Raw genomic sequence first — 26,143 nt, 5'->3', positions numbered from 1 at the left:
TTTAAAAAAGTGTTGTTGCTTCTCTGCAGTGCAAGCATAAACTTATAAAACATAGTCAGCGGCCTTGAAGAAACCAAGGCCTAGTTTTTTAATGAGGTGGTGCAACCAATGGCTGACTGTCAGCATTTCATATTGCAGGTGGGAGCTCACAGAATGGAATGCTCCTTCATACAAAAGAATGATAATTCAGGCACATAGAAAAATAGCATGTTGGGGGGAAAGAGCCCAGCCTACTTTTCTATGTGCAGGTTATAATGTATCTGTATACATAAAAATAAGCTAGGCTTCTTCCTGACATGCTAGTTTTCTATGTGCAGGGAATCCCTTTTATGTATAGAAGAATTCAATCAGGTAAACCCTCACCTTCATCCTCAAGTAGCACAGCCAAACAGAGGGCTCAGTTCAGCAGGGAAAGAAGGTAAGGTAAAAAGCAACCAGACATCACAATTTTGTCACATGTTAATAAATGAGCAAAACACAACTGGCAGCACTATCCAGCTAATTAACTATTTATAAAGCTTATTAATTGCTATTCCATTCTATTAAAGCACACAAAGCAATTTTCAATTAAATACAACTAAGAACAAATAATGAAAATACCTGAAAGCTAGCCATAAGGAATGCCGAGAAAATATCGCTGCTCAGAGTACAAGCCCTACAATACATTCCTTAATAAGGCGGGGGGGGGGGCTGTCAGAAAAATGGAAAACAGCAAAGAAAGGCCAGCCATGCTTCCCTGGGAAAGGGAAATCCAATGGGTAGGTGCTGCCACTGTAAAGACTCTGCATCACATTCTGATGAGAAAATAAAGGAAAGAAGAGCAAACCTCTGTAGGATGAGATGATAAGGCAGAATACTTGGGAGCAGAAGCTCGCTAAGGTAAGAAGCAGAGTATTGGATTGGCCTTGGAAGTTAAGAAGAAGCCAAGGCAATTATGACCATAATCAACCGGGCTTGACTGTACTCAACCGGGCTTAATTCTGAGTAGGCATGCATAGTATTCCACTGCGTTTCAGACTACTGTAAAGCTGACAATACAGTAGAATCATTTGACTTCGGACCAAAGCAAGTGGAATGCTTAACATGTGTCCATCACATTAAAAGCGTATGTCCTTTCCTCTCCTTAGTATGTAACGGAATATACTCCTGTCATATCATGACATTCTGTTCCGCTGTCCTTACGCCCCCGGAGGCAGCAATAGCCAGTAATATGGATCAGGAATGGAGACACACAGCAGTGCTTCTCAAGCTATCTGATATGGTGGGTCGGCAACTTCCCACCCCACCCGCATGCCTGGGACCCGTCCCGTATTTGGTTCCTAAAGCATCCCAACCAACCTGAGCTGTGGTGGAGTCACCGGGGGTCACTAGCCAGTGGATTGTGGATTGGCACCAGTCCATGGACTACCACTTTTGAGTCGCACTGACAATGTCATTAGGATACAAGCACATTTTTTTCCTAAACTCAATACTTTACAGAGGAGTGTGCAGAAACTGTTTTCAGAGGCAGGTGTGCATTCATCATCACGTCAAGCTTTGCACCCTTATGTTGCTACATAAAATTAGTGCTTGCTTACCTTATCCTCCCTATTTTTTTCGTAATTTTTATTACCTGCCCCACACTTCAGACCTTTTAAATTAGACAACAGGTCCAATTAAGCCTGTGCAAATATATACTGGGGAATATACAAGCTCCTTGGGAAATGTTAACCTTTTAAAAATGTGCTTGGTATAAACATGACACCTGAAAAGCTTCTTGTGAAATTCTAGTAAGGTATGCCTCTCCAACAACTGCCACCCCACAAATAAGATTAACTGTTAACACCGATAACAAAGGAGTGCCCTAAATACTATTTAAATAGTCTACTAAATAGGCATCTTGTCCGTGGAAGCAGTTATGCTTCAAAGTACTTGAAACTGCTCCATATAATGAGTGCAAAAATAAATTGATGGGGAAATAGTCCATGTTTTGTACAAAAGAAATATTGCTGAATAGAAAGCAAATCTCTCAGATCACTGTTCAAGGGTACCAGAGAGTTTTCACTCAACAATTACATACTTCTGTCTTATTTTCAAGTAGTCGTTGGAATCTCAGTAGTTTGTGCTTCCTTCTCTCACTATCAACCAGAATGCATCTATCCTGTGGTGGGTCTGTCTGAGATCAGGTACTCCCAAAAAGTTTGTTTTGTTTTGTTTTCATTTGGCTTGGTTTGGTTGCAAATGATACTACACAATAAGGGTCCGTGGGAGTTAATGAACCCTCTCCCCAAGTGGTAAATGCAAAATTTGAAAAGTCTGCAAATAAGATTAGGCATGTCACCTGTTGTCCAGGAGCTAATGCCCAGGCACTGTCCTGACTTCCACCCAAAACAAGATATCCCGAGTCATAAGATGGCTAGATTGGCCTCTACTAGAGCCAGGGCCTTTTCAGTACTGGCCCCAACCTGGTGGAACGCTCTTTCCCAGGAGACCAGGGCCCTGCAGGATTTGTCATCTTTCCGCAGGGCCTGCAAGACAGAGCTGTTCCGCCTGGCCTTTGGGTTAGACTCAGCCTGACCCCTGTGTTTTCCTCCCTCATGGCTTGGATTTATGGCCTACTTGAAATGAGGCTGCACTTTAAATTTTAATACTGTATTTTAATCTGTATTTTAATTAATTGTTTTTATGTTTTATTGTAATTCTGTTGGTGTCAGCCGCCCTGAGCCCGGTTTTTGACTGGGGAGGGCGGGGTATAAATAAAAAATTTATCATTATTATTATTATTGTTATTATTATTATTATTATTATTATTATTATTATATCAGAGGCTCTTACTTGCATGTATCAGAATCACATTCTTCCATCTGCACAAATGCTTCAGTTTGACTAATGGGACGTTCTCCCCTCTCCACCCCCTGTGTGAAGTTCTGGGGGTTCTCCAGATCCCCCATAGCATAGGAGTGCACAGGGGAAGAGAGGGGACAAGTCCCATTGCACTAGCTGGACTTTTTTTGCAGAGGCTACTGCTAGCACACCTGCTTAGATGAATTTGCTCCTTTGTGTTCACGGCAGGTATTTTGTGACTGGCACCCTTAGCAATGTCTCAAAGTTCAAAATGTGCCCACATTCCCAAAGAGGCTGTAAACGACTATGTTAAGGATAGCAAAACAGATATTTCATGGCAAACCCTTATAAAAGTGTGTGGTGGTGTCATGATCTTTTAGATTACATATAATCATATGTAGCAGCAGAGAATGCAACACCCATGGATTGCCAGCGGCAAGATGAAATGCAGGAAACAGTGCTTGTCAGGAGAAAAGACAGGCAGGTTTAGGAAGGAATATGGCCAGGACAACTGAGACTAGACAGATGGGGAACAGGCTTGAGAAAGGATCTAAATGAAGGCTGAGGACAGGGTAAAGGAGGCCAAACAGTCCAGTATTGGCAGTCCAGCAACTGTCAACACAAGCTGCTGACTAACCTACCAGCTGCATGTTCCTGCTTCCTTTTATATGTGCTGCTGATAGACTTTGCCCCTTCCTAAACAAACAAACAAACAAAAAACAACCCAGGGATGCTCCAGTGCCCTTAGATGAGCCTGCATCATGAACACGCTTCAAAAGCATTTCCTGATAATATTCTCGGGGCGGGGGGGGGGGGGCCTGTAATTAAGGGTCGGCTTTCTTCCTACTTCCGTATTCAGAGAATGACACCTACAGCAGATTCTGCACCATTAAACCCGATGGAATTTTATCATTCGCTCCAAAGCGTTCAGGTCAAATCTGTGGGTGGAAGATTTGACATAGGGTTTCTCAAAGAGCAGAACATTCAACTTCTCTGTAAGTAAAATCCCTGGTTTTTAATCAGAAAAATTAGTCACGGCACCTATTTACCTCACAGCAAGAAAATGTTAACATTAGCTTATTAATGCTTTTGAACCATGTTCAGGGTATGAGAAAACACTTTAAATGCTAATATTTGGTCTGTTGCTGCACTGAACTGTTGCCACTGTGGAACTGTACATTCTTGCTTATGCACTTTTTAGAAATCAAAGAACCGGTTGATTTTTTATTTCTGAGAATAATCCATTTGTTTTATTTATAATTTATATACTGTCTTTCTTCCCAACAAGGGTTTCCATGTTTGTTCTGTATAAGCCTCCTGTTAAAAGATAACATTAAAATGGGGAAAGAGTGTGACACAGTTAAAATGGGGAAAGAGTGTGGCACGTAATGCGTCCAGAACCACCATCTTTAAATGAGGTCAATTGTGACAGCAAAAAAAAGGCCACCATCCATGCTTCATTCAAAGAAGCCTTTGCACATGTCAGCAAAGTAAACTGGTGAATTGCCTCCATCCCTTATTCATCTGCTCTCTGACATCAGGCATGACAACCAAGGTTTTGAATTCTAATGGCGGTTTCATTTGGCAGTGAGAGCCAATTCACATTTTAGATGAAAAGTATTTTTGCTGCATATGCATCCATTCACAGTGCCAAACGTCAGCAAAGCACAACATTGAGATGTGTAGCCAGTGTGGTGCAGTGGACAAAATGTTGGAAGACCTAAGTTCCAACTTCACTTGCACACTTCACTGGGAGACCTTGGGCCAGTTACTATCTCTGAGCCTGAACTACCTCACAGGCTTGGTGTGAGGATGATATTTATTTGGCACTGGGTGCATGGAGAAAAGACGGGATTCCAAATCCAATGGAAAATAAAACAGACATGGGGAACACACACTGGGATCCCCAAATCAACTGGGGGCTCTCCACTGCGTGTTTACAGACACCCAGCTACATTTTACACTCTGTTGTCTACAACAGTACTGTATATATAGCAACCACCCATAGATCAAGAGGTTTTAGTATAAACCTCATATGCTCCAATCTGAAAATCCTTTGGCAATGGCAGAGCAGGGTAGGTGGGACTTAGCAACTGAAATGTCATTTGCAAATATGTGAGGGTCGTTGTTCATACCTGATGCCTATCTCCTCTTGACCTGATGAGTCTGTGCCTGTCCTTGCCCAGGGGACTCACACCAGAGCTTTGTTGTGGGGGGGAGGGGCCGGGTGTTTTCGGGCAAATGGAGCAGGAAGGTGACTTTTGGATAGCGTGTTGAGTTGGGTGTTGATGCCGCTGGTCCCAGTGCCATCATGACATTTCTTGTAGATGACAGGGAATCTAGGAAAGCAGCGAGTAACATGGATATCAGTCTGATTGGCAGGCTGGGATTCCTTTGCTTTCTCCCCACCTCCCCTTGTGTTAATGCATTGCAGGGCACACATCTATTCTAGGTACACTGAATAGCCTTAGTAATGGATATGTTTAACTTGCATGAACTCAGGCTGAGCTGAACAGCTTGTTGAGCCTGTATTGCAGAGAGATCACATCTTTTGAAGGACAGAGGTGTGCTTTATCCCTTAACGGCTTTACACACTGACCACCTAAGTGTTAGCACTGAATAAGGTGGGGGAGGAGAGATTCGAAAAGAAATGTGCTGTTTAAAATATGTATTTATGGCATACAGTGGTCCTTATACCTGAACTTCTAACTTATAGCACTTCTTATCACAACTTGAGAGACACAATGTTTGATTTTCTAGTGTGTTGTACTACTGACTATGTAGATCTGTTGCGCCATTCTGACATAGAAAAATATATGTGACAATGCTTTTGGTTCCTTTTTCCCATCAGGATTTTGGAAAATCCTAAAAGGTTTGTACAGTATATGGAATATAGCTAATAGTTCTGCAGCAGCTTATGGTAAATACTTAACAAATTTATTGCAGCAGTAGTTTTTGTGGATCAGAGTTCACTTCATCAGAATATAATGGTCAAGTTCACAGTAGGATGGTTCAGCTACAGTTAACATAACTCTGGGGAAATATTGGAGATTTTCTAAAAATTAGTGGTATCAGGAAAAATGCTGTCCTTCCAACAGCCTGGGAGGCTGCTTCCACACAAGATGTTTAGTGCAGAATTGTCATGCTTCAGTCATTCACATTTTATGGGGCAGCCAATTATCATCATCCAGCATTATCCATGTGGTTCTTGTGTCTTTTTTTCAGACTGCAGGAAGCCTAATTTTTTTCCAGAAAAATGGAAGGTTAGCAGTCTCCATAGGTGTAAATGCCTCTAGCACTACTCTGACATAGTTTTTAAAATGTCAGAGTTTCCATGTAGCCAGTGACATATCAGGACAGTTAACTTATTACAGCTTACCACATATTCATTATAATTTTTGTCATGGGTGCCATTTTATTACTCTAAAATGCACCAAAGCAGTCTTCTGGCTATATACATATTTAAAATTAAAATAAAATGCCTCATAATACTATGACATAAATCTTTTAAAAATAATAATAATAATAAGTATTATCACTTCCAAAAACCATGATTGGAAAGTGTTTGTATTTTAGCCATATTGGAAAATAAATAAATACTTTAACACCACAACATTATAGTATTATAGCACTATTTTAATCTTTTATTTAAAACAAATGCATTCCAAGTCGAATATAGTTCAGATTCTAGTGATGTGGTATGATTCTATGCATGTTTACTCCTATGCTCTGACTTCATTTGGATTAACTCCTAAGCAACCATAGGATTGCACACTTGTGTCTTCTATTATACAAAAGGACTGTTTTTATTCGCTTAATTTATATCCCGCCTTTCTGATCCAAAGAGTCCACAAAGTAGATTTCAAAGTTCTAAAACTTAGCTGACAATATTGCTGCTTCATCCTACTGATATGTTTAGCTTTCAAGAGATGTGCTAACATTGTGTTGTATATTCACATTTTCTTTATTACTGCCATGGTGGTTTTCCCATGAAAGAACATTAACGCTGTCCTTAATTTTGCATACCTATAATATGTCCTCTCAATTGTGTTTTCACTAACTAAAAAGTCCCAAATGTTTTTGCCTTTCCTTGTGGAATGAACATTAACCAGCTTCACATATTTTTTCCCCCACATTTAATATGAGCATTAAAAAAATAAATCTCAGCATCATTGTGTCCAGTATTCAGAGAGAAGACTAAGGAAAACTATAGGAGCATTATATGTCATAGTCAAATAAAGACTCTGATTATGAAAGAAGTTAACAATTGCTCATTAACCTTAAATCAAAACCAGGTAAGCAGCTCCCAGAGAAATTCTAATCACCAAGAGGCATGAATACAACAATTTTACGTAGCACAACAAAGCCTTGGCAATTGTAGCAAATCATGTTTGGTTACTTGACCAGTTCTCCATTTGAATTTCACAATGAAAAGGAGAGGCGATCCCTGCAGCTAGCTAACTTCATGTGAATGTACTGATGGAATCAGAGAGAAATTTCAAATATCTCTGATGTTCCTTCCTCAGTAGACTAATACAGGGAGACTAAGAAATATCACTCATAAAGCTCTTAGGAACCTGTGTCTTAAGTGACAAGTACCTATGGCAGCTGATGTATAAGCTCAGAAGCCAGAGACTAGTCAACACGTAAGCAAAGGAGAGATTGTGTTTACTGTAAAACAGTTGTGTCTGTCTTCTTCGAACAGCTTCTCCTGGGGACAAGACCCCCTTGCATGTCTGACACAGAACGCTGCAGAGGTGTTTGGGGGGACGACGACATGTATATCCATGATATCCAGAACTGGAAGCTCATCACAGGTTCCTTAATTAGATGAACAATGCCGAACCAAAGCTTGCCCCGCACAGCAGATCTTCCATGCGATGCACAGCCACGAGGGAGGGAGCATTTGGGTATGTTTGAGGTTGCACTCTGGAGTTCGTGCAGGGTGACAGGGAGGCCCATCAAATCTGGCCAGTGCCATATGTGAATTGAGGGTGAACTCAAGAAAGCACCCCAGAATCATCCACAACGAACACAAGTTCCACAGCAAGCAGGCTGATGTGAAAGGCCTCCCTCTCATGACAGAAAGCCTGAAAAACTCTGCTGTTGTCAAATGGAAGACACATTTTCCCACATTTATCTAATCCACTTTACCTATTTCTTCAGAGGGTGAGCTGCATACAGACATATTGGGGACCAAAATACAGGCAGAAGCAGAGTTAGTGTAAGATGATGAACCTGCGTAGTATCCAGGAAAATCCTGCTATTAAAAAAAAAAATCCCACCTCCCAAAAAACCTTTGCATGCATGTTGCCCTCAAGATACTAACAAACAAGAACATCTTACCAACAAGAGCACTCACCCCCTAGAGCTAGAAGTTTATCTGAACAGAAGCTCCCCCCGCCCTCCCATGGCTAAGACCTAAAGTGGAGGGCAGCGTTATTGGGGATTCCAGGGGTCACATACCAGCAGTGACCTTTGCCAAAACGAAAGTAGCCATGGTCAAAATGTCAGTGGCCACCCACACAAAGTAGCCAGGGACCAATGGCTCCCCAGGCCTCCTCTACTATCAAAAGTCCTTTCCCTCAACCTAACATAAAAAGCCATTCAGGTACAGCGGTGCCTCACAGAATACATTTTGTCAGTGGTTCTAGCACCTGACAATTACGTTGTGCAACATAATTAGAATGAGATATTTAGTATCACGCTGCTCCAGCACTGACTAATAATCTGTTGTGGTTTTAAACATATGGATTTCTCATTTCATAGCACTTTCCCATCAATTGCCTGCTGAAAACAAAAATGAGCTGCAACCAAAGTTTCCAAACTGAGCTTTAATGCATACCTCCTGAAAACCAATTCAGGGACTATACAATCACCAACCTGATAAGATTTGCAAGTAAAAATAACAGATACAAAAGAGGGCAGCGTTCCTGCATATTTCTCAATACGTGTAGAAAAGAAACATTCAACAAGCGCAGCTTCATCATGACTCGTTGAACCCATCAAAATTCTCTTTTCTATACAAGCATTAAAAGACAGACTAGCCCTGTCTGTCTCTGCATCCTGATCACTTCTATTTCCGAAAAGCTACAGGGACAGTTGTGGATCAGATTTAAAATGCAATGCTTAATTCGGTCTATAATTACCACTGTATTATACTACTACTACTACTACTATTATTATTTTGAATACATATGAAGCTGCTGTGCACTGACTCAGATCACAGACCCATCTAATCCAAAGTCTTTTCCTGGTCCTTTTTTTTACCTGAGAGCTTTCAAAGTTTAATTAGAGGAGCTACAGACTTAACCCTGGGACATTCTACATATTTTCCCATACCACATTTGCTTTTTGTTCCATGGGCTGATTCCTAAGTAAATGTGCACATAACTTCAACCTTAATGTATTAATCTCCTCATTAAGGGTGCCCTTTTAGGAGGCAATCATCCCCCACCCACGTGGTTCAAACCCCATGCTTAAAAGGGGGGAAGTTTGTGTTCATCCTGTACTTATCAAATTGCTGCAGCTGTTATGGGGGTTTTTTATTTTAAAAAAACCCACAACAAATGCTTTTAAATACCATATTTTTTTTTTGCTATTTTTTTGTTGAATACATCCAAGAAACAGACCTTTGAAACATGCTGTAGATCTTGCGTCCACCAATCTCATTGCTCTGCTTTCCCACAAATGAGGCAATGCACATGAATGATTTTTAAGGCACACTTGAGACATACAAACTTGTATTTCATTGCATAGAAACTGTGCAGTGGTGCCATTTTGATAAAGTACCTCACCTTGTCCTTTGATATGACATTTATATGCCACTAGGACGGAAAGATACTATAGATGAAAAGGGTTCCTCTGCTTCCAGCTGCGTGAAAGAGAGAATTCCACCAGGAGCAAATGCTTCGTATATAGAAAGTCTCAGATTCACTCAGCAGCATCTCTACATGAAGGTATCTCCGGTAACAGTGCTGGAGGTGGATTGGGAGCAGGCCCTTTGAGGAGCTGCTCCCTGGGGGGTAGATAATTCTAGATTAGACAAACTTAAAATTATGAAATGTCATATATTAGGAGATAGACAGGATAGCTGTGGCAGTACAAGAGCACCACCCTGTTTTGCATTTGATCATCCTAGATGCTATTTAAAAGAACCTCTGGTTCAGGTACCACTGTAATCCACAACAGAAAGTATCAGAGAGAAAATTAAGGACTCTAGAACTAATTTGCCTTATCACACAATCCCCTTGTGTATGAGGGAACTGAGAGGGAGAGGGACAGTAACAAACTCTAAAGGGCCTCGAAACAACACACCACCAAAATGTTTTTAACAAGTGCATTAGAATTTACCTGAGTGTCCTGTAATGTTACTTGGAGTTCGTAGTTCTTCAGAATCCATGAGTGCCTGCGTAAATGTTGCAAGGCTATATGAATTGCAGGCAATATTCCTGCTGTTAGGTTACCATGCCCTGTAAAATGACTGACAGGCAAAAGCCCAAGAATGGATACGAGAGTGCGAGGTCGAGCAGTAGGTCGCTCCTCCGAATATCTGATCATTAGCAGTGCGCAAATCACCAGAAGGCCCATCCTCCATTTCCAAGTAAACATGTTCCTCAGACTTTCTCTCTGACTTCCTTCCTCCCTTTAGAGCTTTCATCTCTAGAGCAAACAGGCCCCAGCTTGTCTGTCAGTCTGACATTTTGAAGTTGCTACTTCCTTGGGCTGCTGTGTCTCTCTAAGAACGGAGCTAATTGTTATTAAAGGATAAACTGCTCTCCAAGGCTGGATTTTCCAATTTGGACAGTAATCCTGCTCACAGCAGTGCTGCTGTGAATCAGTTCCTCACAAGAATAATTCTTGAGGCAAACTGTTCTGCCAAGTCTAATTTTAAATATTTGTCATTTTGGACATTTCACTAGCACAATTCATCACCCCATAGTTGTCAAATTTATAAACATATTAGAATAATAATTCTTCAGGATACAGATCTGTCTGTTCATAGGAATTTCTACATTTTAAAATATCATTTTTTATGTTTCTGCACATCAGCAGGCGTGCAATATTGTACGAAAATGTGTGCATACCACCTGCTGAATTCTTCACATTAGCTTCATATTAGCTGCTGCTAATATTTCTCTAGCTCCAATGGGAAGAGCTCCGCGCCAAACATGGCAGTCTCAAGCCTTTATCTTCCTTCTTGCTGGTGCCAGTAAGCGCTGCAGCTCATCTGCGCAGACTGTTTAATGGCTCATGCTTCCAGCTTGCTAACAGGAGAATCTTATTTCCCACATGGTCACCATTTACTTTGGCCTTTTGTTTCCTGCTTACAAAAAAAAGTATAAGGAAAGAGGTTGTTGGTTTGTTTTTTAAATGCCTTGGTGAGAGAGCTTGAGATCTGCACTTGTTTGTGTGGCCATACGCTGCTCCTTTCTTCTGCATAGGCATTATGAAACATTCCCTGGTTACATGACTACATACTATTTTTCCCATCAGGATACCTGCCTCAACAGAGAGGAGAATTAAAGTTGCCTGGGAAACCACACATTTAGGACATACAGGTTTCAAGCTGGCTGGTTTTTACAAACTCAATTATCTTTTCTTAGTACTTAAAGACAACTGCACTCCTATACACACTTACCTGAGAGTCAGTCCCAGTGAACTCCAAGCGGCTTTCTTCTGAGGCTGTGCACACCATACTCTGAAGCACATTCTTTCCCCCGAAAGAATTCTGGGTACTGGAGTTTGTTGAGGGCTGCTGGGAACTGTAACTCTGTGAGGAGTGAACTACAGTGTCCAGAACACTTTGAGAGAAAGATGTGCTTCACAGGTGCTTTAAAGGTGTACTGAGCACACAGCCTGAGTGGGCATGTATAGACGCACACTGTGGACAACTGAGACCTGATGAAGGGCAAGCAGAATAAAGCCATTGGTGCTGGATTCCACATAGCTAAATTCACATGGTATTGGTATGCAAGCCACCCATGTCCCTGGAGCACTTTGCACAGACTTGCTAACACAGCAAATGTAAGAACCAATAGCCTGACTTATACATGATGCCAGTCAGAGAGAATCCCACATGGTTAAGTGTTTTGTTAAGTTTCTCTCTTTCTTTCTCTCTTTCTCTCACACTACCACACACACAATCACTTATAAATGGTGCAATGATGTCGCATGGAAGATTTTCTGTTTAAACATGCATAGGCTCATAAACCTAATTAGTAACATAATGAATAGATACACTACCAGTCAAGTTGGGCACTGGGGGTTTCTTTTAGCTGTCAGATTTCAGTATCAGGGTCATAACTGCATTCAATTACATGTTCAATGGGCAATGTTGTCATAACTATTAAAGTTTTCAGTAATTCAAAGTAATTTGAAGTTCGCCAAGCAAGATAGGATTGTGAGATCACAACTTCTCTTTCAATGCAGGCATTAGCAGAAATGTGAGATGCTATCTGGCATGGATGTATAGAAGAGAGCAAAGAACTATTTCTTCCTATATATACTAATGTAAGGTAGTCATCCTGCAGCCTCCATTGGAGGATTTGTAGTGTCTCATCAAAATCCTGGAGTTGCATGAAGACAGGGCAGGCAGGGTGGGCGAGCAATGTGAGCAGGTGCAATAGTCTACCATAAATTTACCTAGTCTGCCATACATCTGCAATAAAAGAGAAATAAAAGTATCCACACTCTTTACCCATATTCCTGATTGCATGGATGACAGTTCCCCCGTCCCTCCACTGATATTCTGTGCCTTTAGCAACTGGACGCCAAGTTCCTACCTGGGTTTTGCTGTACCCTCAGGAGATACCTTGGGCAGGCTACAGCCTTCCCAACTGTAATAGGGGAATAGTAATTATAGAGTTGTTTTAACCATCACTGAAATAATGTGCATAAAGCAAAGGAGCACTAGGGAGGGAAAATGTACAATTGTTAAATGCAGAGTATCTTATGGGGAAAGTACTGCAAACCTCTTATCCTCAAAAGGCCTGTTATGTCAAGATAAGATCTTTGTGGCCTGCAGAAAATGGCAGGTTGGCCAGAAAAGGCAGGAGAAAGTCCAGTTCAGAAAGGAATAGTGTCCCCATCTTCCTCATATCTAATACTTCAGGTTGCTCACCTTAATGAACTAACAGGTGACAGCAGAGCTAACCGAAAGGCAGAAAACAGAACAGAATAAATGGCAAATGGATCAACAATGGCCACAGGATCAAAATAATGATGCCAGAAAAAAATGTTTCAGTCTTTCCTAATCTGGTAGCCTCCACATGTTTTGGACTACAACTCTCAACAGCCCCAGTCACCAAGCTAGGCATTACTGGCTTACAGCAATTATTCTTTTTAGTACAGATACTGATTGGATGACTGTTGGCAACATATTTGATTCTGAAATTAAAGAGGAAACCCTGTTAGATTGATCAAAAAGACAGTCAAATCAAAACTGGAGTTATTTTTATGCCCAATGTCAATCCGGCCATATTGGGATGGAGCCCTGAACTTCATTTTAGAATCATATCTAGAGACCCAACTACATTCATTTATTTTACCTTATTTCATTTATATCCCACCTTTCCTCCAATGAGCTCAAGGCAACATATATGATCCCCCCCTCCCAATTTTATCCTCAAAACAGCTTCATAGCCAAGCAGGGTTTGAACTTGGGTCTCCTGCTTGCTAAGATAGTTTTCCTCCAGTTAGAGAGAAAAAGTGCAAACAGGCATGTACTTCATTAACCACAAGTTTCTCCCAAACATCCAGCACCAGGCATCATGGGTTCCAGGCAGGAATGAGCCAGAGCACCCCTTTATAGATACTACCGGTAATTCCTCCCCAAAATGCATGAAATTTTGCACATAATCAAAAACATCGCTAATATATGCAACACTATGCCCCTGATTCTAAATATGTATGAGTTTTTGTAACTGTGCCATAAACATGAGACCAAATCCTCAATTTACTTTTCTCTCCAAATGGTGTACAGAATTTTCATAAGGCCCTAATCATGCTTTACAGAGAAATTAAAGCAACTGCAATAGATTAGGTCCTGATTTAGTAACATGGCCTTATTATTTTAACTTTCTTTTCAGTGCTATTGATTAGTAGAAATACAATTATTTGCAAGCGCATGCTAAACTTATTTGCTTGCAAGATGCAAAATGCTGCATTCTGTTCCTTGTGTGCTGCTAAATTTAATCTCTTTCATTAACTCATTTGTTACTTCATTAATTCATTCAGGCTTGTAGCCCATCCCACTCCAAAACCTTAGGATGGATAACTTTAAAAAAATAAAAAATTATTTGTACCTCTTTAGCCTTGCCACCAAACATGACCCTGAACAAAAATGGTGTATAATGCTTTTGAATAAAAAATGCATTAAGCCAATTTAAATATTGGGTTTAATTCACCGAAATGGAACAACTTCAAATTCAGGCACCGTACTGAAAATGACAGCATGTCGCAAATCATTTTTAAGATAAATTTATTTCACATTCAATATTTTCTGCACAGTGTTTTTAAAAGATCCTTGCCACAACCCTGCACACATTTAGGGTGTTTAAATCCCAATAATTAAGAGCTAAGCAGTCTCTTTGCGGATTTCAGCCTTTGAGCTCAACAGGCCAGGATTAGAGCACATTACTTCAGAGGAAAGAGACCTGGTGTGTCCCTTTTCTCTTTCCCCTCTCCAAGTGTCCTCCTGAACTTTCCTGGAAGGAAGCTGATCCAGGCACCACTTCTCCTGAGCAATGAGCTGTCATTTCCAGCACCCACCCACTGCTTGTCCCACTGGCTTCAACCTATTGAGCAGGACACTGAGCAGGGCAATGCAACCCTGTACTTTCCTGCTTAAGTTCCTGCAGAGATAGCCTTATGCTCTGTGAGAAGATACACGTGAATTACTACCAACGTCCTAAATTCAAAGCCTAACTTTTTGTTCCCTGTGTGTTAGTGCACAGAAACTGCCATGTGATGTACTGACAAAATTGCACCTGATGACTCATAAGTCAATAATAGATCATTCTGGCTATCAACCACACTTTCAGATAATGAGACCAATGTTCTTGAAACTATGGAATGTAAGCCAAAATTTGTTAGGCAACAAGTATGGCCACTATAGCATCTTGCTATCATCCCAGGAGTGGAGGAGAGAGAGCTTGTGCTGATGCCTCAACAGGAAAACAAAATCACCTTTTAAAAACAGTTTTTATTCAGTATTTAAGAAATAACCTGTACAATTTACCACTCATAGTGCAATACAAGGCACCAAACATTACAACAAAGATACAACTCAGTTCAGGTAAGCACAGCATATCACTTCTTCATTCATTCATTCCTTATGTAACGGAGCAACTAAGAAATGGACGGTATTAACCTTTCTGCACACAGAAACCTCTGACAAACTTCTGTTAACAGCAATCACTATATATCTAGCAATTTATAATGTTTAATAAATGAACCCTAATGCAATAAAGCAAAAATATATTAGCAGTATGTGATTTGTACATTGCTGGGCAACTACACTTTGCAGGCACAGGTCTCAAGAGGTCTAGCACCACGGACAGCTCCATGCTCATTATTTCTTTTTTGCATTTGCTTCTTATTTCCTATATGTATATCATTTTTTTGCCTTGAATAGAAGAAGAGGGCAGGATTCAACTAAGTTGTTGCATGAGCAGAATGAGGTGTGCTCATGCAATGGGGCTTTCCCCCTTCTCCTTCCCCTGTGCCCCCTAAATCTGTTCTGGAAGGTTGGTGAAGATCTATCATGGGTTTGGGGGCACACATAGGAAGAGAGTGGAGGAAAGTCCCATTACGCAAGTTGACCTTGTTCTGCTCATGCATACCCACTTAGTGTTACACTGAAACCCACCCATGCTGTCAAATGTTTTAGCACAAGATCTGCCTTTAACCCTAGCCCGCAGCAAAAGGACCCACATTTTCTGTTAGGGGGCATCATTTGATATTGTTAATATCATGACATAGTTCAGTCAGTAGAACATGAGACTCTTAATCTCGGGGTCATGGGTTCGAGGCCCACATTGTGCAAAAGATTCCTACATTTCAGGGGGTTGGACTAGATGACCTTTGTGGTCCCTTCCAACTCTACAATTCTAGGGCAAACAAATTCATTGGGGAGGAAATAAAGGATACAGTCTTGCTCTTGGAAGTACTCAAGATTAGACTGTAAAACACACTGTGCACTTTAAGAGCAATTGTTCTGAAAATAAATCTATACATTACCTATATCGGCCCAGGTCAAAGAGTCACACCCTTTTGTTGTTTTATATAAATGAGTTTGTGCCCTTGGCATAGATACTTATTAGACAGGTTCATCTGATAAACCTGTTTAATTAGCAAGCAACACTGCATTCCTGGGAAGTAATTGTTGAAAAATAAATACAAGGGAAAGCAATACCCCCACCCATGTCATCCATTCATATACACAACATCTTTATGTTAGGAAAAGGTTTTACCAAAAGAAAAAGAGAGACATGCAGTGCTAGTATAATCCACCTGAGCTCCAACTGTGTGCCACTGGTTTGTGCTAACACCCCACCAGTTGAAGACCAATGGTGTAAGATTGTGCATGCTCTCCTACAAGGCCACCAATCATGGCTTAAAGTTAAAGGGACCTCTGACCGTTAAGTCCAGTCGCGGACGACTCTATGGTTGCGGTGCTGATCTCACTTTAAAGGCCAAGGGAGCCAGCGTTTGTCTGCAGAATTTTTTTCCGGGTCATGTGGCTAGCATGACTAAGCTGCTTCTGGCGAAACCAGAGCAGGGCACGGAAACCCCGTTTACCTTCCCGCCGGAGAGGTACCTATTTATCTACTTGCACTTTGACATGCATTTGAACTGCTAGGTTGGCAGGAGCTGGGACCAAGCAATGGGAGCTCACCCCGTCGCGGGGATTCGAACCGCCAACCTTCTGATCAGCAAGCCCTAGGGGCAGTGGTTTAGACCACAGCGCCACCCACGTCAATCATGGCTTACCACTGCATATTTACATGGAGAGACTCACATTCATGCGCTTGTCACATGTGACATGGTTCTCAGAAACTATACAGTTCAGTTTCCTACATCATAACTAGCTTCTTAGAGTAAAAATTTCAGGTGGCAAATACTGAAAAAGACGAGATATCTACATCTCTTCACAGATGCAAAACCTGCTTAATGCATAGAACACACGCTTCCTTCCTTTTCCATATTTCCATTAGTTCAACTTGTACATTTTTTCCTATTAATAATATCTGTTTAACATCAGTAAAAGAGTGGTATGTTAACAAGCATGAGACTACTCAGAAGATCAAAGTCTGCCTTGCTATTTTACAGGATTTCTTCCCTGGAGTACAAAAAAAAAAGTTGCTGGTTTGTTTTTTCGTTTTTTTAAAAGATTTTACTAAACCTTCATGTTCCACTTGGAAAAAGGAGATCCACACACAGAAGCATCTTCCATGCATGGGTCTCTGTCACTGGATCGGGAACCTATGGGTGAACATGAACATTGATTCAGTTGCAGATGTTGCCTCATTGTAGCGATACACGCATTCAGATGTGCAACCCATCCACATTCTACAGCAACTAGAATCAGAATTGCAGAGTTGGAAAGCAACACAAGGGTCATTCAGTCACATAACTATACACAACTAAAACTGTAATAGGAGATCAACAAAAAAATGCATTTTCCTAAATATTGAAACATGACAGAAAGATTATATACTTAAACTTCTCAAAGATCACAAGCAGCTCAATATCAACAGTAATCATTATCTATGAACATTTAATTAATGTATCCTATACTAACTAGCAATGACAAACCTAGACAGCATCTTTAAAAGCAGAGACATCACCTTGCCGACAAAGGTCCGTATAGTTAAAGCTATGGTTTTCCCAGTAGTGATGTATGGAAGTGAGAGCTGGACCATAAAGAAGGCTGATTGCCGAATAATTGATGCTTTTGAATTATGGTGCTGGAGGAGATTCTTGAGAGTCCCATGGACTGCAAGAAGATCAAACCTATCCATTCTGAAGGAAATCAGCCCCGAGTGCTCACTAGAAGGACAGATCCTGAAGCTGAGGCTCCAATACTTTGGCCACCTCATGAGAAGAGAAGACTCCCTGGAAAAGACCTTGATGTTGGGAAAGATTGAGGGCACTAGGAGAAGGGGATGACAGAGGATGAGATGGTTGGACAGTGTTCTCAAAGATACCAACACGAGTTTGACCAAGCTGCGGGAGGCAGTGGAAGACAGGAGTGCCTGGAGTGCTATGGTCCATGGGTTCACGAAGAGTCGGACATGACTAAATGACTAAACAACAACAACAATACCAACTAGAGGGACACGGGTGGTGCTGTGGGTTAAACCACTGAGCCTAGGGCTTGCTGATCAGAAGGTCAGCGGTTCGAATCCCCGTTATGGGGTGAGCTCCCATTGCTCAGTCCCAGCTCCTGCTAACCTAGCAGTTTGAAAGCACATCAAAGTGCAAGTAGATAAATAGGTACCGCCCCGGCGGGAAGGTAAACGGCATTTCCATGCCCTGCTCTGATTCGCCAGAAGCGGCTTAGTCATGCTGGCCACATGACCCGGAAGCTGTCTGTGGACAAACGCCGGCTCCCTCAGCCTATAGAGCGAGATGAGCGCTGCAACCCTAGAGTCGTCCGTGACTGGACCTAATGGTCAGTGGTACCTTTACCTTTACCTTACTATATACTATATACCTTTACCATACTAATGACTGGAATCTGAATGTGTGAGCATTCTATGACCCGTTCCAGGGACAGCCTCATCTGAGGTTGATGTCGATGAGATATTTAAGTTATGCCTGTGGTGTTCTGTCTGTGATGGTTCATTCACACGTGCACACTCTCAGCTGATGCTACAGTTATCAACCAAGGAATGCATGTGAGAATCAGTCTTGGGTCTCACTTTTCCAAAACTCCACATTCTGTAGATTGTTTAATAGTGGGAACCTGTGCATGACTGCTCAAAAGTATGCACTATTAAGTTCAACTGGATTTACTACCAGGCAAGCAGGTCTAGGATTGCAACCTATATCATCTCATATATGCTTACAAATGTAACCTTATAGAAACATATTCCTCCTTATTTGAATTTTAGATTGTAATTAATGTTTTCAAAATCTCAATTGCTTTTCAAGTAAATTTGACTTTTCTTCATCTGACGTATGAAGAAATATCCATGCATGCCCACTTGTTACCATTGCAATCTCATTTTCAAGCCATCCATTCAAATAATTCACACCAAAGGTGATAATTTATAGACAAAAAATTATATTTGTACAAAAATATGTATCATAATCTTGGGTTTTCTACAGATAAGGAATTACAGTCTTGCTATGACCACAGCTGTATCCTTGCTCAACACATACATTCCACATAAGATGGTTATTTTAAATGCTACTGCCCCTTGATTTCCTTTCTAAGCAAATGTGGAAAGGGCATTACGTTGAACAATGCAGAAAATGTTTAAATAAAACCAGTAATTTAAAAACCCAAAGGTACCATGAAGTATATGACAGCGAAGCATGTTCATTTGCTCCTGATTTGTATTTCTACCAAATACCAAGTGCAAAATGGAAGAAGCCTACATGGTGTCACCTTAAGACAAATTTTGGACGAGGACAGTTAACCTTTCTTCTCAGTAGTCATTCTTTACAGCAGGGTTATCTTGGCAGTGATCATCAGGCATAAGTATTACATAAGAAACTGCTGCCACCTTCAGGAAAGGTCCAACATTGAATCAGCATTTATTTGCCGCAAACACGTTTGCTTGAATTGTGACCAAAAAATCCAAGCACAAAACAATAAGCCTCCAACGTGTCCGCAACAAAGCCCCTCGATAACTTCATGTGAATGATCAGGAAATGAAAACTGAACAACCTAAGTAAGGAATTCTCTGCTGTGCGCTCTGCAACGGTCCCTCGCCCTTGGCCCACCCAGCCTAAGTGCACAAGATGTGTTACCCAGCATTTACAGGAAGAATTATGCATGGCAGACAAACGACAACGACGACGAGGGGGGAACTGCAAAATTAACTCTTTCTGGGCACTGGCTGATTGGTTTTGCACAACCGACTGATGAAAGAATGCCAGCCAAATTCTCGCCTACTTTTCTTCTTCGTCCCTTCCCGCTTCCCAACAAGCCTCTCTGTGTCTTGTGTGTGCCACTGTACCTGCCAACCAGCTAGTGCGAACTGAAACAAGAGAGGAGAGTGCGCCAAGAGGAGCGCAAGGAGAGGACGCTCCAAAGGGGGCAGCTGCTCCTGAAAGACGGAGGCTCCGGCATCCTCCTCCTCTTTGCCTCCTCTCATTGCTAAAGGGGGGAGGGCAAGACACACCACCCGCTGCATCTCTCTCCTGCCTGCCTTCCCCTTCCCGGCTAAGCGCTAGAAATCCGACTAGCCTCCCGCTCGCCCTTCAGGAGTTCACGGAGAGCATCAAGTGGGGCTCCAAGCACGCAAACGCTGCAGCTCAGCTCAAGCTCAGCTATGCGGGTGGCCAAGCGCCTGCTCGCAGCTCGCCAACCACAAATCCCTGACGTGCATCTGTTGCTTAAATAACGGGCGGCGCTTTCTCGGCACGTCAAGAGCTGCAGGTTTGAGCCCAGGCTGCTGGGCCAGGAAGCAGCTGCCCGCGGAAAACGAGCTGCAAATTCGCTAAACACCAGCCTCACTCCTCCGGTGGCGTGGTGGAAGCCAGGCCACTGAGCATGTCAAAAGGGGTGGGGGCAGCGCGATCAGATCCGAAGTGATTCCGTTCCAAACAGCTGGAGTCTCTTCGAAATGCCTTTTTTCCGCCTCGCATCGTTCCCATCCAAGGCCAGCCTCTGCTGCTGCAGACTGGCAGGGGACACAAACACGGATCGGAGTGATTCCGTTTGAAACAGCTGGAGTCCCTTCAAACATGATTCCCTCTTTCCCTTTTGGACTCGCACAGCTTCTGCCCAAGGCCAAGCGCTGCTTCTCGCAGCATAGCATCTAAATTATATGTGCATATATGCATTTAAAGCACCACGGAGGAACCCAAGCAGGAACTCGAGTGACTCCATCTAAACGGGTGGCCTCCCCTTGAAAGCTCTCATCCTGCCATCCCATGCCAAACAGCTGGCTGCAGGTCGGCATCAAAGGATCTGGCAGCGGCAGGTCCCACCTTCTGCCCCATGATCCATCAGGCGTTAAGGCAACGGGACTGTGTCGCCCTCCCCCTATACCCCACGCCGAAAGGTGCCCGGCGCTGGCCACGCAGAGAGAGCCCCCTCCCGCCCCACTCACCTCGGTGTCGTAGTAGCGCAGGTCCAGCGAGTAAGGGTCGAGCAAGGACTCGTTGAGGATCTGCTCCATGGCCAGTTGCATGGCCGGTAGGACCCCCCGACCGATCCTGCCCTTCTCCACCGAGTCGCTGAGCGGCATCAAGCCCATGATGGCGATGGGGGTCGTGGCGGCGGCGTTGGGCAGCGACCCCGCCGGCGCCCGGGAGTTGCTTCGCGCCCAAGCCGAGGAGACCAGCGGCGGCGGCGGCAGGAGGAGCAGCAGGAGGAGCAAGGCAGAGGTGGTGGCCGCGCTGGGCCGCCGGGGCAAGGCAGGCATCCTGCGGGAGAGGTCAGGGGGGCACAAGCACGAGGGCGCCCGCTGCCCTCTGCCAGGCAATGGCCCCGGCAGCGAGGAAGGGGCGCGCACGCTGCGGCCCCCCCCGGCTCTAATCCTCCTGGCAATGGCGCCGGCTCCTTCCTCGGGGCGGCCAAATGGAACCACTAGCAGCAGCAGCAGCGACGGAGCCGCTGCCCGCCACCCCCGTTTCCCACCCACCCCACCCCCGAGTCCAAAAGCGTCGGGCGAGGGCGCCTCCTCAGCCCCTCACTCAGCCGCAGCCAGGCTGGGCGAGGGCGCGCGCTTGCCTCCCTGCTCCCGAGCAGGTTCCGGAGGCGACGCGTAAACGCGATGAGGGCTGAGCAGGTGAAAACAATTGGGGCGGGAGGGGGGTGCTCGGCTCTTCCACAAGGCTGGGGACGCTAGTGCCGCATTCCCCCGGAGCCCTCCCGCCGCCGTGCTTCTCCGTTGCCGCCGCCGCCGCTGCTGCAAGCAGACACCACGCCGCGCCACACAGCGCGCGCAAAGTGGCGCGCACAAACCGGCCAAAAGGGGGGAAGCGGCGGCGGCGGCTGGATGCAGTAGGCGAGAGCCCCTCCGTGCACCCGCCCAAATCCTTCTGCCACCTCTTGGCTCCCGCTACTGGGCTTCTTCGTTCGCTCGCCTAGCTTCTGCCCTGCCTTCCTTCCCGGCGGCGGCGGCGGGAGAGGGCTGTTCGGCTGCCGCTGGGGGACGGCGGCTCTTCTGCTGAGGAGACGACACACACAAACACGAGACGCAGGAGAAGATGCAGGGTTTGGGCACGTCCAGCAGCCCATTGGAAGGCGGGCTGGGGCGGGTGGGAGAGGAAAGAGGGCCGCTGGGGAAGGCGGGGAAGGGACGGCGAGGCGGGGGGCGCAGCGGCGTCTGCCCCTTTCCTCGACGCTGTCGCGTACTGAGGTGGCCCACTTGTCTCTTACACACACACGTGACGCACGGATTGTTATTTTTATTTCTTTGGTTTTGTTTTTTAAAGTTAAAAGGTTGGCTGGGCAGATGCCGAGGGGCGCTTGGGAAAGACTTGAGGCGTTTGGCTCCTGCACTGGCTTCGCGTTCAGAGTTCCACCACCTATTCTTTTGTCTCCCTCAGGAACAATGCACTTTTTCCATTAACTTCCTCTAAACATGCAGAGGTGAACCTGTGCAGCTGTCTTACTCTTATTTATTCCCATGTCATGTTCCTAGTCTTATGGCCTAGCCCTCAGCTGTCTCCTCCATGCCTACGCAAGGCATGGTTTGCTAAGCCAAAGGCAGCCCATCAGCCATGTTTTGAGGCCTGGCAGCACCTCCCTCCTTTCCTGCTCTCTCTCTCTTCCTGCATCTGAGGGAAGTAGCAAAAACAGGAGGCAAATCAAGCCCTGGCAAGGCGCCACACATACTTGGTGAGCTTGCTTGGGTTTATTCTGGCTTGGGCTCTTCAAGCTCTGTCACCTGAGAGACTTAAATGAATGAAAAATAGTCAGGACTGAGCCTGGAACCTTTTTTTCCATGCCAGGCATGTGCTCTCAGCCTCTGAACCAATGTCCCTCCTACATGTCAAGTGTCCTTGGCAATGTGTCTTTGCCTACACCAAGCACAGCATCACTGCACACCATCTGTGTACCGAGGAGAGCCAGTCAGCTCTTCTTTTCGGAAGCAAAACTAGAATATTTTTTGTAGCCTCTGAAAAACCGCCAGATACAAGCTGGTGGGCTGGTCTCAGATTGTTGGGTCGGAAGCCCAGTTCACACCCCCATTTACTGGGCGCTTGCTGCCTTCCCAGTACTGGGTTTTATAATTCAGTGCATTATACCTAACCCAACATGCTAATGAATCCTGTACTTCGCTATTAAGATTACACTGTTTGAAGCACTGTTTCTAAAACCAGCTTCCCACCAGCTAGAGTCCTTAAACCATTTGCAAACGGAAACAAATACAACACTACTGTAATGAAGCCATGCGGACGTGAACAGCTGCCTGGAAGGGAAGGAGAGCTGTAAAATGCACCAGGGAAAAAACAGCAACTTTGCTGTGTTATTAAATCATAGAATTCCAGAGTTGGAAATGACCCCGAGAGTCATCTAGTCCATCCAACCTCTTACAATACAGGAATCTCAAGTCAAGTCAAGTCAATTTTTATTATGACAAACAGCCAGCATATTAAACCAGAAATTCTGCATAATTCTCTACATGAACAATAAAAGCAACTGGGGTTTTAACAGTCAATATACAATACTTAAAATACAGGTCCAGCAGAATAAAACACCATAAAAGAATAAGAAATTTAACTAAGAACTGTAGCCGCAATATCATCATTGGAGGGCAGGACAAATTGTTATAATACATTATTCAATAAAAGAGATTTACGTTTTTTAATAGCTAAGGTGCAGAATTTGGCCACAGCGTAGGATACTGAGCTCAAAGAGTCTTCCAGAAGGAATTTGCGTAATGTTTCGGGGGGAAATTCTAGATAATATTGCAAGGGTGTGAATTTTGATAATAGGGGTAAAATGAGTCGCGATCATTCTTCATTATAGAATTCACAGAATAGAAGAATGTGAATAATAGATTCCACCTTGTTGGACATGCATGGACAGAGGCGCTCTTCGATTGGTATACACAAGAATTTGCCAGGAATCTCAACTACAGGAATCTCAACTAAATAATACATGACAGATGGCCATCCAGACTCTGCTTAAAAACCTCCAAGGAAGGAGAGACCACCACCTCTGAGAGAGTCCATTCCACTGTTTAACGTTTCTTACCATCAGAAAGTTCTTTCTGAGGTTTTGTTGGAATCTCCTTAGATATATATTTATGTTGTTTAGTCGTTTAGTCGTGTCCGACTCTTCGTGACCCCATGGACCATAGCACGCCAGGCACTCCTGTCTTGCACTGCCTCCCGCAGTTTGGTCAAACTCATGTTTGTAGCTTCGAGAACACTGTCCAACCATCTCGTCCTCTGTCGTCCCCTTCTCCTAGTGCCCTCAATCTTTCCCAACATCAGGGTCTTTTCCAAGGATTCTTCTCTTCTCATGAGGTGGCCAAAGTATTGGAGCCTCAGCTTCACGATCTGTCCTTCCAGGGAGCACTCAGGGCTGATTTCCTGAAGAATGGATAGGTTTGATCTTCTTGCAGTCCATGGGACTCTCAAGAGTCTCCTCCAGCACCATAATTCAAAAGCATCAATTCTTCGGCGATCAGCCTTCTTTATGGTCCAGCTCTCACTTCCATACATCACTACTGGGAAAACCATAGCTTAAACTATACGGACCTTTGTCGGCAAGGTGATGTCTCTGCTTTTTAAGATGCTGTCTAGGTTTGTCATTGCTTTTCTCCCAAGAAGCAGGCGTCTTTTAATTTCGTGACTGCTGTCACCATCTGCAGTGATCAAGGAGCCCAAGAAAGTAAAATCTCTCACTGCCTCCATTTCTTCCCCTTCTATTTGCCAGGAGGTGATGGGACCTAGACAATCTTTAATTTTGTGCACAGATGTGTGAATTACTGTATGCAGGAATGTTTTCATAATTTTTGTTTATGTAGGACATATGTTAAGTGGAAGGGTCTTGAGGGCAACAGAACCGGCTGTGGAACTGGCAGTGTTACAGATACTCATTCATTTGTAAGAAACATATTTATTTATTAAATTTTTAAAATATTTAATTTAATTTAAAATGAAATTAAACGTATGCAACTGGACAAAGCAAACCTGCAGGGGGGAAATGTTAATAGAACATGGCAGAAGTTATAAAGTTAGACCAAAGAGTTGTCAGCTATGTCAGTTGTACTACAACTGCCTTGACATCAGACTTCGTTCTAATATGGAATTCAAATTAGAAAAGACAGAAAAAATATAATTAATGCCATCAAATATAGCTCTGTGAAAAACAGATTGCGTCAATAACTCATTTTTTTAAAAAAAATATAACAAGTATAAATTAATTGGTAAATTAATGTGGCAGAGTTAATTTGTAGAAAAACCATTTTGTTTCTATTAGGATTTCTTCTGAGTTAAGTTCTAATGGGTATTGATAAATTAAAAATGATTGAAGGTGGAGTAAGACTGTCAGTTCAGCTATACCAAAATAATTTAAAATGAAAATAAAGGGAGTATTTTCTGTTTTTATTAGTATTTTATTAGTAATAAGAGATAAGGAAGGGTTCAGTTTTAGACAGGAAGAATGTGAAAGAGGGGGTTAAAATCCTAACAATTAAAAAGAAAAAAAAATTTAAAGACCGAAACATTTGTTGTGGCATAAGTTTTCATGGGCTAGAGTTCACTTCACCAGAAGCATGTTTAAGCACAAGTAAATCCTAATAGAACTGTGTCCTTAGAACATAGCTACTCCTTAATCTGGCATTATCCCCAGCAATAAGACTTCACCATTGGGTCATAACTAATAGGCCTCATCCTTTATTTATAGTAGTACCACTATGTGAATGTATTTTTGCTTCATTTCCAGACATATTCAGAATGATATAATGGATGCATTCTTGTTGCAGTACTATGTCATCATTCTGTTGACAGTTTTGGAAATGCCCATACACTGGTACCAAGAAGGATGCTGAAGGTAAGTAATGAGAATTAATTTTAAAAAGCATTCAATAAATATTAGTAAATAATATTTTAATGATAATATTTGGTCTTGGGGTAGCAGTGGAACAGTAAAAGGAGATAAAAAGCAAGGTGGGAG

The 26,143-nt window shown here is 43.2% G+C and overlaps 1 protein-coding gene across 1 annotated transcript in view; it reads right to left on the bottom strand.

Moving 5' to 3' along the window:
• The window catches only part of GABBR2 (gamma-aminobutyric acid type B receptor subunit 2), a 257,568-nt gene extending 236,112 nt beyond the window's left edge, over positions 1 to 21,456 (bottom strand). Inside the window, exon 1 of the mRNA XM_035124845.2 lies at positions 21,117 to 21,456. Within this exon, the coding sequence (XP_034980736.1) occupies positions 21,117 to 21,431 (315 nt within the window). The 5' untranslated portion in view covers positions 21,432 to 21,456. The remainder of the gene's footprint in view (positions 1 to 21,116) is intronic.
• Between the last annotated feature and the right edge of the window lie 4,687 nt (positions 21,457 to 26,143).

Source organism: Zootoca vivipara, chromosome 8 (assembly GCF_963506605.1).
Source record: "Zootoca vivipara chromosome 8, rZooViv1.1, whole genome shotgun sequence".
Lineage (NCBI taxonomy): Eukaryota > Metazoa > Chordata > Lepidosauria > Squamata > Lacertidae > Zootoca > Zootoca vivipara.
The sequence above is the reverse complement of the archived record's forward strand: the minus strand, read 5'-3'. Positions and strand labels throughout refer to the sequence as shown.